General features: G+C 46.4%; 1 protein-coding gene across 1 annotated transcript in view; it reads left to right on the top strand.

Annotated features, from left to right (window-relative positions):
* CSMD2 (CUB and Sushi multiple domains 2) overlaps window positions 1-15,069 on the top strand; it is a 594,109-nt gene that overhangs the window by 367,694 nt on the left and 211,346 nt on the right. Inside the window, exon 12 of the mRNA XM_066638160.1 lies at window positions 1,271-1,383. Coding sequence (XP_066494257.1) covers window positions 1,271-1,383 — 113 coding nt within the window. The remainder of the gene's footprint in view (window positions 1-1,270; window positions 1,384-15,069) is intronic.

The following is a 15,069-nucleotide window of genomic DNA, read 5'->3' as shown; positions in this document are numbered from 1 at the left end:
AGGGCACCAGGGTGAGGTCTCTTGTTATCTGGTGTGCTCCCTGGGGCATTTGGTGGGCCGCTGTGAGATACAGGAAGCTGGACTAGGTGGGCCTATGGCCTGATCCAGTGGGGCTGTTCTTATGTTCTTAACTACAATTCCCAGGAAGCCTTGCAGGTCTCTTGTTATCTGGTGTGCTCCCTGGGGCATTTGGTGGGCCGCTGTGAGATACAGGAAGCTGGTCTGGATGGGCCTATGGCCTGAGCCAGTGGGGCTGTTCTTATGTTCTTATGATAGAGTGATTGGGCAGGTTGATGTGTTTCTCTCCCCTCACAATCTGTAGTTAACATGTAAAAATTTGAGTTCGGTTCAGTTCTCAGCCTTCAGATTTGCAGGTCAGATATTCAAAGGAACTGGTGACAGTAGAGTAGAAAATAAAGACCTGGAGAAAATCACCAAGTATAAAGACCTATAAATAGAAATTGAGACTGTGGCACAAGAAAGCAAGAATAATCCCAATAGTTGTAGGGACCTTGGGTGCTATCCAGCTGGAAAAGCACTTGGACACCATCGGGATGAGCACAAGCACCATCATTCAGTTACAAAAGACTGCCTTACTAGGAACAGCGCATATACTCCGGTGATATTTGTAATGCAACATCATGTGGACAAAAAATATCTACCTATCCTAGGTCCTTGGGAAGGACTCAATAGGTAGATACAAACAAAACCCAATCAATGCCTTCCCACAGTTGGATGGCATTGCTAAGGAAACATAATCCCAAATGACACATTAATCACACCATTATCATGAGTTTTACCTGAAAAGGAACTCCCAGTGTTTTTTTCCACAGGTGTGTTTGAAAACGGTTTGTTTGTCTCTTTGCAGATTTTGTGATTTGAAAGTCAGAAAGTGGTGTAATGTGCTTTTATTCCAAGTTCTCATTCCAAGTTCCCATTTTTGTTAACTTTAAATAGTTTTAAAGGGCACCAAGGTAAGGCGATATTGGGTCAGCGGATGCAGCCGCAGTATTATTTCAGACTGGAAAAGTTATCTATTTTAATTTCTGGAAAATATCTTAAAACACCAAAATGTGGTGTTTTGTGTTTTAATTTGGACAATTTAAACAGAAAATGGTGGTGTTTTGTGTTTTTAAGACACACACACACACACACACACACACACACACACACACACACAAAACAACACCTCTAGCCATAAGTGAAATGTTAGTGGATGTCAATGATGGCTTTTTTGTTGTTATTATTATTCTGTTTTATTCCTTGACAGTTTGACAGGTACCACAGTCCCTGATCTGATTGTCAGCACCCAACATCAGATGTGGCTCCTTTTCCAGACTGACAGTGTGAGAAACCTGCTGGGATTCAAGGCAACTTATGAAGGTAATTCAAGACCCTTTGGTCAGGGGTTGCTTATTCATTTTCCTTCTCTGGATATTTCTTCCCAAGGAGAAACTAAGTGAAGGTCTATATGATGAAACGGCAATCTAGTTTCATATGGGTTGATGTAAATGCATCCTCCTACTTATTGCTTAGGTATCAGTGAGTCTCTGTGAGCACACTCAAAATGTAGCTTCAGGAGAAACTTTTTCTAGATGGATATCTTGGTCAAGGAATTCAGGAGTTTTGGTCTTCTCCATCACCCCTTGTGAACAGAGAGTGCAGCATACAGTGTGTCCAGTGCAGGAGAAGGTCATCAGCAAATGGCCTTTCAAGAAAGGTTGGCTGCCATCGTTGGTTTTTGCATTTCAGAAGTGCCTGGTAAATTCCCAGTAAACCAAGGGCTCCCTTGAAACACTATTCAAAAACTGCTGGGCTGGATAAATGAGTCGGTGGACAGAGACAAAGATTAGACAGGTAAAAGCACACAAGGTGCTTGTGCACAAAAATACATAAGGTGCAGTTAATCCTGTGGAACTCCTTGCCACAGGAAGTGGTGATGGTGTCTGGCCTAGTTGCCTTTAAAAAGGGACTGGACAGATTTCTGGAGGAAAAGTTACAAGACATGATGGGTATGTGCAACCTCCTGGTTTTAAAAGTAGGCTACCTCAGAATGCCAGATGCAGGGGAGGGCACCAGGACGCAGGTTATGTCTTTCTGTCTTGTGTCCCCTGAAGCATATGATGGGCCTCTGTGAGATACAGGAAGCTGGACTAGATGGGCCTGTGGCCTGATCCAGCATGTTCATATGTTCTTAAGGCAGGTGCCAGCAGAATGATACTTGAGCTTTGAGCAATTGTTACAGAGAACCCAATCCTATGCATGTCTACTCAGAAGTAAGACCCATTAGAGTCAATGGGGCTTACTCCCAGGAAAGTGTGGATAGAATTGGGCTGTAATTCTTTTATTTTATTGTAATTTTATTTTATTGTCCCTAAATTTATGAGGAAACAAGGCATAAACAGAATTTAAGATGGACTAATTAACTTTTGAGAGAGAGAGAGAGAGAGAGAGAGCGCTAGTCAGGAAATCTTCTCTTGATAACATCTTCTGTGTCCCTCGGTGTTTCTTAAGAAATGTTTCTTAACAAAATAAGGGGTATGTGTTGATGGTTTCTTTCATTTCCACATTCCGTTTCAGTTCCTACATGTTTCACACCTCCTGATAATATCAGGATGTGTTTATTCAATTGAGACCTGAGGTCTGTATCCTGATGTTAATGCATTTGCACTAAATAATGCAGTAAATATTTGCAAAACTGCAAATATTGCATTGTTCAGGGTTTCATTATCTATTGTTCCTTACTGGAACTCTTATCTTGAGATATACGAGGAGGAAGCCAAGAACTTCTGATATTGCTAGAGGGTTGCTTAGGCTGGCAACAACTAGCAGCTCAATTGTTTTAAAACAGAGATGGAAGTGGTATGCGAGATCCCCTTCACTTGTGATACGCCTGTATTATTTTCTCTGACTGGTGGCAGCTCTCCGAGGCAAAGTGTCTTTGCAGGCATTGCTAGGGATGTTCCTTTTCTCCTGGAGATGCCAGGGCTCCAGTCTTTATGTGTGCAGTGCCTGTGTTTTACCACTGAGCTGTAGCAAAATCTTTCTGATCCTTAAGAGAGAATAGGTGTGAAGGGAGTGGTACGTCACCTAAGAGATGCTCTGCCACGAGTCCTACTAGAGTTGTTGTGAATTGCCATGTTTGACAATGTAAGCTTGACAAACACTTTCCCTGTAGGGGACATCCACTGAAATTGAGTATTGAGAGAGTTGGAACAGACAAAAGGAAAATATTTCTTTACCCAGCGTGTAATCAATCTGTGGAACTCCTTGCCGCAGGATGTGGTGATGGTGTCTGGTCTAGATGCCATTAAAAGGGGATTTCTGGATGAAAAGTGACAAGCCGTGATGGGTATGTGCAAAGTCCTGTTTTGGAAGTAGGCTACTTGAGAATGTCAGATGCAAGTGGCAGCAAGATGCAGGTCTCTTATTGTGTGCTGTCTGAATCATCTGGTGGGCCACTGTGAGATACAGGAAGCTGGAATAGACAGGTTCCCTTTGGCCTGCTCCAGCAGGGCTCTTCTTATGTTCTTAGGTGGCTTGGTGGGGGCACACCAATCCCAGCGGGGTTAGTGAGGGCTGTTGTTCTTGGTGTCCCCAGCAGTGAAGACCGGGAGTACAGAAAATGCCCTGTTGGCTGGCCTTTCAGTCCTTCTGTAATGGTGCTAATTTCAAAATGTATTGAGGAACCCTCCGTCCTCTTGAACTCTATGCCATTGCTTTCCTTCAGAAGAAGGGATTGAGGGGGGCTCAACCATCAAAACACAACTCTTTCTTTCAGCAGTAAAGTGAATGCCAGAATATTGAGAACCTCTATCAGAGCCTGCTGGGAGCTCTCCCTTGAAGGGGTTAATCACCACTGATTAAACCAGCTGCAGGAAAGAGAGAAGCTGGTGGAGATCCATTCCTCCTTGAAAGTGTTTTCTGCTGGAGCAATAAAGTGAAAAATGTTTAGGGGAAGGCAACAATTAGCCGGCTGCCAGTTAGATGATAAAATTACGCGCAACATGCTCACAAATTTCAGATGCCGGCGTTCAGGGCCGGCTTGTCTGAAAGAAATCACAGCTAATGGAGCCATCTAAAGTTAAGGCAAGAAGAGAATTCCGCTGGGAGAAAGGGGGAGATTGGCTTCTGTGGTGTGTTTTAAAAAACTATATATCCTGGAGACTGTGTCTGTTCTGGACAAAGAGGAGGTGTTAGAATAATGGTGTGGAAAATTAAATTGCTGATCTTTTTTTCTGATCATAAGGGCCCAATCCTATCCAAGTTTCCAGCGCTGATTCAGCCCCAAGGTAAGGGAACAAACCTCCCCTGTGATTGACCCCCACAACCACCACAGGATGCAGCACAGACACCATTGGCATGGTGTCAGGGTTAGAGAACAACCCTGATAGAATTTGCAGGCCTGAATAAGGCAGGGCCTAATGCAATCTATATGTGATGTGCTGAGTCACCATGACTCAGGGTCCCAGTGCACTCTCGTGTAAATGAAAGTGGCTGCTGCAATCACAGGGATGAGTCATGCCTCACAAGACAGGGTGTGGCAAGAGGATGATGCAACACGCCTCCTGATTGGCGCACAGATCCTTATAAGCAAGGCTGTGAGAGCCCTCATTTGTGGGACGTTGGTGGTCGTGTGTGTTGTGAATGCAGACTGAAGTGGTGATGGGTTTCCTTGCGTCTGTGTACTCTTTACATTGTGGGCTGTGACCACAGCTGCGATACAAGGACATCTGCAAGAGGGATCTGAAGGCCTTAGGAGTGGACCTCAACAGGTGGGAAACCCTGGCCTCTGAGCGGCCCGCTTGGAGGCAGGCTGTGCAGCATGGCCTCTCCCAGTTGGAAGAGACACTTGGCCAACAGTCTGAGGCAAAGAGGCAAAGAAGGAAGGCCCACAGCCAGGGAGACAGACCAGGGACAGGCTGCACTTGCTCCCGGTGTGGAAGGGATTGTCACTCCCGAATCGGCCTTTTCAGCCACACTAGACGCTGTTCCAGAACCACCATCCAGAGCGCGATACCAGAGTCTTTCGAGACTGAAGGTTGCCAAGAAGAAGCAAGTGTACTCTTTACGTTGTGGGCTGTGTCCTTGACGCTGCATTCCGCTTCTCAACCATTTAAGGAGCTACTCCCTCTTCGACACATTGCTGCGTCTGCGCTGGAAAGTTGGATATGGTTGGGCCGTAAGAGAAGAAAGAAGGGATCAAATGCCCAAAGACTACAATCCTAACCACACTTTCTTGAGAGTAAGCCCCATTGAACAAAATAGGACTTAACTTCTGAGTAGACCTGGTGAGTTTGTGAGCAAAAACCAGGATTGTGCTCAGTCACCACACAAACACAAACGCACACGACTTCTGTGTATTTTAAGTTAATTTGAAGGGGGCCCTCTGCACATGCAACAGTGCCTCCTGTGCAGAGGAATCATGGGGTGACCGTGGTGTAGTTGTGGAGGAGCCCTATGGTGCATGTTCCTTTCCCTCTAATGCAGGGGTGTCCAAAGTTTTTGGCAGGAGGGCCACATCATCTCTCTGATGCTGTGTCAGGGGCCAGGGGAAAAAAAGAATTAATTTACATTTAAAATTGAATAAATTTACATAGATTTACATAAATTAATATATTAAAGATGAACTTATATGATCGAATGAAGGTCTTGCAATAGCTCAAGGCCTATAAAAGGCCTTGTACAAAGCAAGGCCGGCCTTTCCTTTGCTGCTGCTACTGCATCACAGACGTGAAACAACAAGCAGTAGAGGGAGCCCTCAACCCACAGCTCACACGAGAGGTCAAACAGTTGCCCTCATGCTGAGAGCAGTTGCGTTGGTCCAGTGTGGGCTCCAACAAATCTTCAGAGGGCCAGAGGCTCATTGGAGACTGGGGGCTCCCTGAGGGCCGCATTGAGAGGCCTCGGGGGCCCACATTTGGCCCCAGGGCCGGGGTTTGGGCACCCCTGCTCTAATGTTAAGTTCACAGGTGTCAGGCCCAGGGCTGATAGGTACACTGACATCAGCAGAGGTCATGGTTCATCTCTCTCCCCATGCTTTTATTGAATGCATAGAGCGGAACTCATCCTGTGGTCTCCTAGGACACCGTTTCCCAAACTGTGGATTGTGACCCACTTGTGGGTTACAACACAGTGCCCCCTGTGTTCTTGGCAGTTTCTGCAGGCCACTTCCGGGTTGTGATGGGTCTGCAAACCGCTCCGTTGGCCTCCTCAGAATGCAAACCCAAAATCTCTTCCAGTCACTTCCCTTGGGGCATTCTGGGGACCGTGGAGGTCACAGGGGTAGGTTGTGTCCACTGTGGTGGATGAAAAATGCGACTCTATAAAGTTTGGGAACCACTGCCCTAGAGCAGGGATCTGGTGTGGTGTTGAGGGCTGGGGAAAAATTTAAATATGAAGGGTTCAGTAGTTCATAATTCATTAATTAATGAATTAAAAATGGAATTTAGAAGACTGAATAAATGAATAAGTGGCCTCATTCATTCAGCCGCTCTGGCCCTCAGAACACCCTCCAGATGCAACCAGAGCACAGTTGCAACCTATTCGGTTGTGTGGGCCAGAGGCTTTCAGGGGATGAGAGGCTGGCTGCGGGCCCGATAGAGGCTCACCGTGGGCCACATCTGGCCCCTGGGCCGGGGTTTGGAGACCCCTGCCCAAGAGAATAGGAAGTTGGGCTTGGATTTAAATCCCCTTTTTTCTAAGGAAAAAAAGAAGCATTAAAAAGAGGGGTCATTCTTAATTATATTCCATGAAGGTAGGTTTTGAAACTGGAGGATTTGAAGTCCTACTGATCTGCTTTTCCCCAGCATTTAGGGCTTTAACTCAATATATATGAAGGGTGTAGACAAATTGGAATGAGTTCAGGAGGACAACAATGACAAAGTCTGAAAATCAAGTTCTGCGAGGAAAGGTGAAAGGAACCCGGGTATAGTCTGCAAAAGACTGGGAGTGTGTGGGAGGTTAACAACACACACCCCAATTCCCTGATAGGCTATCACAGTGAAGAGGGCAGAGACTTGTTCTGGGGTTCCCATAGGGTGGCTGTAGTTCTAACAGGCTTGAGTGACAGGTGGGTAGAATTTAGCTGAGCATCCAGAGAAACTGTTAAGTGGTAAGAGCACTATGAGAATAGAACCCCAATCACCTAGACCAGTGGTTCTCAAACATTTTAGACCAGGACCCACTTTTTAAAATGACACTCTATTGGAACCCATCTAGTTTCACAGCACTAAATAACACAGTTTCACTAGCTGATCAAGCCTCAGTTTTTATCCTTTTTACTATGATGGGGGCATGCATTTGATCTCCATGTTCTTTGGATTGGGACCATTCTGGTGACCTTGTGTTCCCCTTCACCCGGCCTTCGATAGGAGCTCAGGTATATTTCCCTACTCATGAGTAAACATGCACATGCAGCTCAGTCCCACTCTCCATAAGCCTCAATACGTTTTCCTTGTTAGCTTGCAGGGATTTCATTCTTGAGTGTTTTTGGGGATTCCTGAGTTCATCGTCCTGAGTTCATCGGATCAGGACCATTCTGGTGGCGTTGTTCCTCTAGGCCTGCCCTTCAAAGTGACCTATTTGCCTATACATGAGTAAATTTGCAGCTCAGTTTCACTTTCCATAAGGCTCAGTACAGTTTCCTTCAACCATCAGCGTTTCAGTTTCATGACTCAAGGATCGAGTTGGAAACTGACCTAGGACGTGTGGGTGGCTCCTTCCTCACTGAAGGTCTTCAGTGGGGATTCAGTGAGGATGCACTAGCTGTGGTTTCCTGTATTGAGTAGAGGAGTAGACCTGATGGCCTAAAAGGTCCCCTCTAACTCTATGGTTCAAGTCCCATCTTGGAGGTTCTTTGACGAGGACAGTTGAGTGACTATGTGCATCTCACACAGATCTTTAAGTCACACAGATCAGGTTTCCAAGTTGTGCAGCTCTTCCATTCTCGTGCAACACAATCTTTTCGCCCTGAGACTGACATGCAGCTATGTCTAAGAAAACCAGTCACTCACTGTCTGTAGTTTTTGGCTCAGAGGAAACTAGATTTCACTAACATGAAGTCTGGTCCAGGATTTGCAGGTTTACGATGATGTCAACAATACCCCAGTTTTATATTGTGCAATTAATCGATGGCTAACTGATGTGATTAAATACAAATCCACTTGCACCCAACCACAGTCATGTTTGTGTCTGTGTTGGTCCAGGCTCCGTGAGACGGATTACTCATTATCTTTGTGAGTCAAAAGCTGCCTCCAAAAATCAAAATTAATCTTGGGAAATGCTGAATCCTAAGAATTTTAGTTGTAACTAAATTCCACTGAAATGAGTAGGATTTTAGGTAGTCATAACTTACTTGTCTCATTCGTTTCAGTGGTGTTTAGTCATGACTAACTTTCTCATCATACAGCCCAGTGAGTTTCCCAGGTTGAAGCAAATATTGAATCTCAATACATTTGCATTCTGAAGATAGCTTCACTTATTGTGGGGGGTGTGTGTGAGATGAGATTCTCTTTGCACTTCTGGTGTCAAACGGTTTTCAATTCTAAAGTGCAAGAGCTCATGACTTAGGTTCTGATCCTATCTGACTTTCCAGCACCAATGCAGCTACAATGCATCTCTGCGGTTCTGCTATCTTGAGGTATCTCCTATCTCCCCAACTTCAGGATGCAGTGCACATTCCATTGGCATTGCTACATCAGTGTTGGAAAGTTGGATAGAATTAGGCCCTAGGTCCTATCCATCTGCCTTAGAGTTCAGTTGCCACCAATGTTGTACTGACTGTGATGTTTCAAGGCCACTTTGGATGTTTCTGCAGAGACAGCACACCTTAGGGTACAAAATATCCTGGGGTGCCCATCTTTAATTTTCTTGGGTGGTCAGAACTTCCCAGGGGAGCAGGGCTCCTCTCAGACCTCCATCAAAAGTACTTTCAATTCTCTTCTCATTTTTGACTGCAGCCAGGGGCTTTTTTGAGCTGAATGTTTATCCGATCCTACTGGAGGTGGGTGGGGGAGGAAAAGGCAGGGTGGGGGTCCCATCAACTTGACTCCCCCTTTCATAATTCATTAAGATCAGCCCTCTCGGCTGGACTTCATTATAATAGCCAAGTTCCTTATTTAATCTGCTAATTAAAGTCTTTAGTGAGGCTGAATTTTCATGTTGAAATGTAATTGGATAAATAATAGACTTTAAATTAGCATCCCTCGGAGGAAAGAATTATGCTTTGTTTTTTTTTTGTTTTGTTTTTAAGTAACCCCCTCCCTGTTTTACGTTTTACAATCACGCAGCCAGGTAAAAGCAGAGTTTGCTAATCCTCAAAGGTCTTGGATTCATGGCATCCTTGTAGGTGAGGCAATTGTTGGACTGGCCTAAGTCCTCCCAGTAACCTGAGATGGCTGCATCTCCAGTGCTTCTCCTCTTCCTATCATTTCCTCCCCAAATTTGAAAAGGAGGGGGGGGGGTATGGAGGAAAGGACAGGGCTGTGTCTTACCAGGCAGCAGTGGAATTGTTTCCGATCTGGCAAAATGTGTTTTGTTTATCTGGTCCTAGTCAGTCAGCAAGTGGTGTCTTAACTACACCACTGGGTGAAGATGAGGATTTGAGCCCAAGCCAAACATGCTGTCACAGGTTATCCTGCCATCACTCCTCCTCCTTTGCTGCTTGACCTGTTTTCTGCCTAGGCTCCAAGATGCTCATCAGAGCCATCCCTCCTATAGCAGACCGTGACTCTCGTCCACCTGTCTCTTCATCACTACTGCCACAAGAACAATTGGTTCCCTAAAAAAAGGGAACTTGGTGTCACTCAATGGTTCTTCTCCCTCTCCCCTTTTTTCTTGCTCTGTGTTTGCTACTCTCATTGACTTCTTTTTTTTATTCAGCTGGTGCCATGTTTAAATGTCCTGCCACCTTCTTTCTTGGCTCCCAAGACAGATAGGACAGCTTCGGTTTGCATCTCTCACCCTATTATGTTCGCGTTAGAAATCCAGTGGGCCCTCAATATCCTTGGGGGTTCTGTTCCAGGACACCTGGTGGATACTGAATTCTGTGGATAATTGAATCTGCAGGGGGAAGACCAGCCTGGTGCTGCAACAACTTACTAGACATTGTGTCCTCTTCCCACCCTCCCTCCACCTCCCTTGCCTTGGAACGCCTCCTCCACCCCCACACCCCCACCTCCCTCTCCATTGCTCGGCGGTCCAGTGCTGGGCTAGCACCGGTGAAGCACCTCTGCTAGGGCCTGCGAACGTTTGCAACAATGCGCACAGCTGTGAACGAGCGCGCAGTCCATAGAACTGGTCCTCAAGTGCGCAGGAGCAGCACAAGCTTATGCTGCTGGGGATTGGAGCCACATTGGCTAGATAGCCCAACAGCTCAGCTCATTGTTTCCCCTGCTATTTTTAGGATGCCACACCCCATACCGTCATTTCTAGAATCCAAATGTTCCTTTACAGCAGAGTTAAGGGAAAGCCATCATTCTGCCTGCTGAGAGTTCTGGAAAAGAAGCCTGGCAATGCGTGTCAATCCACTTTGGTGCAGTTCCTCTAATTTTAAAGCACTTGGAATGGCACTCTGGAGATTTTTCCAGCGATGTTCTAAGGAAGAATTAAATATTCCTTGATTAATTGCATCGCGGTGCCACTCCATGGTGAAACTCTCTGAGTGGCTCACAATAAAATATGCATTTAAAACAGAACTAGCGGTAGCACCACAAATGCTACAGTAAGAAGTGTGAAGAAGAAAAAAATTCTGGCTTTAAATTTAACCTAATTAAGAGTTGTCTGCAAAAAGGCTTTCCCCACGGCCTTAAAGCCAAGAGACGATGCCTCCAGTGGCAAGGAGTTCCATAACTGGGGTGCCACCACCGAGGGAGTGTTGGTCTTATGGTCACTTGCCATGCCACACACAGCAGTAGTGTTTGCAAAAAGGGACCCCTTGGACCATCTCGGCGCAGGGAGAAGTGTCCTTTGAAGGTTTTTTTTAGAGATAGAGTCTTCTCTTTGATTGGTGGTGTAGGTGAAACCATAGCATATCTGCAGTCCTGACATAGACAGGCTGGCAACGGAGAATCATGCAATTGGAAGGGACCCACAAGGCCGTCTAGTCCAACTTCCTGCCTATAACAGGGAATTTTCCTAGACCATCTCCAGCAGGCAGTATTAGTCCAGGGTCTAGGCACTGTGAAAGATGGAGGGAAGCCAAAGGACCAAACCAGATGTAGTCTTAATGGTGTCGTTTGGTACATGTTGTTGTCATCATCCTTCTCACCCATGCTGGCTTGGAGATAGCCTAGAAGGAATCAAAAGGGTTTACCCTCATGTAAACCCATTCAGAAGTGTCATGTAGGAGAGCTTAAGTGCTAGAAACTTGCTTGAGCAATGTGTGGATTCAACTGTCTGTCTTAACTAGATCTTTAAAGGAACTCAGCTGAAATGGGGAAGGGAAGGGTTTTGAGATGGTGCCTTTTCCCTGCTACTAATAGAGTAGCTCTCTGCCTCAGCCTGAGCTAAGGGGCGAAATTAGATCACAAGGCCAAGTATGATGACTGAGCATCATGGCAGGTGAACCTTACCCTAGCCCCTAGTTTAGTTGGCAACCTTCAGTCTGGAAAGACTCTGGTATCGTGCTCTGAAAGGTGGTTCTGGAACAGCGTCTAGTGTGGCTGAAAAGGCCAATTCGGGAGTGACAATCCCTTCCACACTGGGAGCAAGTGCAGTCTGTCCCTGGTCTGTCTCCCTGGCTATGGGCCTTCCTTCTTTTCCTCTTAGCCTCAGACTGTTGGCCAAGTGCCTCTTCAAACTGAGAAAGGCCATGCTGCACAGCCTGCCTCCAAGTGGGCCGCTCAGAGGCCAGGGTTTCCCACTTGTTGAGGTCCACTCCTAAGGCCTTCAGATCCCTCTTGCAGATATCCTTGTATCGCAGCTGTGGTCTACTGCCAAGGGTAACCTACTGCATCTTGAGAGGAGGAGCACATCACTGAGTAGTGAGCTGGAGCACTGGAGGTGACAGCTCTGTGTATTGCTTTGTGTTTACCTGGATCTCCCCCCTGCCCGCTATTCCGGGTGCTTTCCATGTCTAGTTTTACAAGAAGTAGGTCAGAACAAATGGTTTTCTCTGAGTTATATATATTTTTTATTCTTTCGGCTCTCTGCCGAAGCCGCTTTATGAGTCTGCTGACCTTTGTAATGGATGTTTGCCGAATATTCAAGGGATGTTTATTTTTAATGTGCTTCTGTCCCCACACTTCCGCCCTTGCTTTCCACCTCTCCTCCTGACTGACTGCTATTGACCCCTCTTAACGACTTTGAAGCTTAATGGAGTGAAGACTAAAAAGGGGACCGCATTTCACATTGCCAGTTGACATTTGCTCAAGCCATCTGGAGGCTGCCTTTGCTAAAGTTTGCCTCATCTTCCCCTTAGCAGTTTTATTTTTTTTTATTTTTACGGAGGTCCTCACATTATCCTACAAACCATGCTGGAACCCAAATCTTTAATCTTGGGCGTGCGATGTTTGTGCGACACACACACACACACACACACACACACACACACACAAGTTCCTTCTGAATAAAATGCACCATGATTCATCTTCTCTCTAAATTTCTCAGGTGTTTTGCCTGAACTGGGACCTCCAGAGTTTGCCTTGAGTTTTGTTTGAGACAAAATTTGGTTGCTACTGTTTATTGCCCATGGGTGAGGAAAGTATACTCTGTAGTTGCTCTAAAGCATTTTTTCCCAGCTGGCCACTTTTTGGGGGGGTGGGGGGCAGGTGAAGGGAGTTCCAGTTACATGATACTCACAGCTCAAGTTTGTGGACTGATAACAGGTTTCTGATATAGAACCTTGCAGTCGGGGGGGGGGGGGGGGAGAGTTGCCGCTCAAGAATGTATTTAATTGTGCACTTCCCCACCAAGTGTTTCAGAAAGCAGTGGTTTACCGTCTCCTTCAGCAACTGTACTGTCCACACAACCACTGGGAAGGATAAGCTCTTGTTCCCCTTTGCTTTCATGCTGTCATCCAATATTCCCTGACATTATTCAACCAGTGATGGTTGCATTAGATCAGCCATTTTCAACCTTTTCCATCTCATGGCACACTGGCAAGGCACTAAAATTGTCAAGGCACACCATCAGGCTTTTGAGAATTGCCAAGGCACACCATGCTGGCAGTGGGGGGCTCACATCCCCATTGGCCCTACTAGTAAATGACTTTCCCCCAAATTCCTGCAGCACACCTGTGGACCACTCGTGGCACACCATTGTGCCATGGCAGAGTGGTTGAAAATGGCTGCATTAGACAGTTAAGTGTCTGGCTGCAGCTTTTGAGTGTGTGTGGTAGTGCATCTGTTGTGGGTGTCATGCAGTGCAGAACTACAGAACGTGCCCCACAATTCTTTTTGCTGCTGCAGTTGGTCCTGGGGCATTTTCTTATATGGTACAGGGCCTGATCTGGCCTGGTTTGGCAATGCACGCTGCTTGTGACCTAGCTGGGTCCTGCACTAAGTAAGATGAAACACAAGGAGTTTTGCTTCCAAACTACCTGCTGATTCCAGTGGAATTTAAGGAACTCTTGGACCTTTGCCTATACAGTGAGCCTTTAGTATCCGAAGGGAATCCATTCCAAGACACCCAGAAAGATACCAAATTCCATGGATAATTAAATCCACAGCTGGGCCTCAGAGGTCCTCCTGGACATGACCGGAAGTCTCCGCTGCAAGCTGGATGCATTCTAGATGCATCCAAGAGGTTCTCTGTGACCCTTCAGCTGTGGGCTAGGCGTCCACAGATACTAGAATCCACAGATGCTGAGCCCATGAATAAGGAGCGCCCACTGCAATCTTACATCAAGCAGCTAAATGCCATCCCCAAAATGATCCGTTTCCCCTGAAATACATTCAACAGGAAACTGCCGGGGTGAACCCCCAAGACCCCTTTAGTAGTTTGAATTAGCCAAGTAGTTTGAATTAGCCAAGTAGTTTGAATTAGCCCGCTGAGCGATGAAGGAACGCTTGTTTCTATGTATAGTTTGCAAAGAGAACAGGTATGCAAGGTTTAGAGGAGAAAATCAGGGTGGGGCTTCTCTTCCTCTTGTTTTGAGGGAGCTGTTCAAGGTGTGATGGTCTTGCTGGAGCCTGTTGTCTCCTTGTGGCAAACTGCAGCCTGAATTTTTTGAGTTAATTTATGGGGAAGGGTGACTGATGTGTGCAGGATCCTGTTGTTGGGAAGAGGATAGGCTTTCAGTGTTGGGGTTGTAATTTAAAGTTTAAAACGTCATTAGCTTTCTCCTTGTTCTACCAGATCAGGAGGTGCTCTCTTAAAAAAATGTCTCTTAGGAGCCTTTCAGGTTGCCTTCTGTGCACAGGCTTACCTGCTCCAGCATGCCTCTGTGACATCAGAGGGCCTGCTGCACTCATCAATGGAGGCTGCTTTTCAACTGCCATAAATCAGCCTCCACCGGCACAACACTAGTTATGGCAGAGGGGACTAGGGTTGGGGCATAAGTGTATATAAGAACAAAAGAATATAAGAAAAGCCTGGCGGGATCAGGCCAAAAGCCTATCTAATTCAGCCTCCTATATCTCACAGAGGCTCACCAGATGCCTCGGAGAGCACACAAGACAAGAGGAGACCTGCATCCTGGTGCCCTCCCTCACATACGACATTCTGTGTAGTGTAGTGACTGTATCAGTGTAGTGACTGATACGTTCCAGTCCTGGAACGTGCTGGAATCCCTAGCATGTATGCACTGCTGAAACAGAGACGCCTGCGTTGGCTCGGTCATGTCGTGAGAATGGATGATGGCCGGATCCCAAAGGATCTCCTCTATGGAGAACTCGTGCAAGGAAAGCGCCCTACAGGTAGACCACAGCTGCGATACAAGGACATCTGCAAGAGGGATCTGAAGGCCTTAGGGATGGACCTCAACAAGTGGGAAACCCTGGCCTCTGAGCGGCCCGCTTGGAGGCAGGCTGTGCAGCATGGCCTTTCCCAGTTTGAAGAGACACTTGGCCAACAGTCTGAGGCTAAGAGGCAAAGAAGGAAGGCCCATAGCCAGGGAGACAGACCAGG

The sequence above is a fragment of the Tiliqua scincoides genome, chromosome 10 (assembly GCF_035046505.1).
Source record: "Tiliqua scincoides isolate rTilSci1 chromosome 10, rTilSci1.hap2, whole genome shotgun sequence".
NCBI classification, from domain to species: domain Eukaryota; kingdom Metazoa; phylum Chordata; class Lepidosauria; order Squamata; family Scincidae; genus Tiliqua; species Tiliqua scincoides.
Note: the sequence above shows the minus strand (reverse complement) of the source record. Positions and strands in the feature narration are given on the sequence as shown.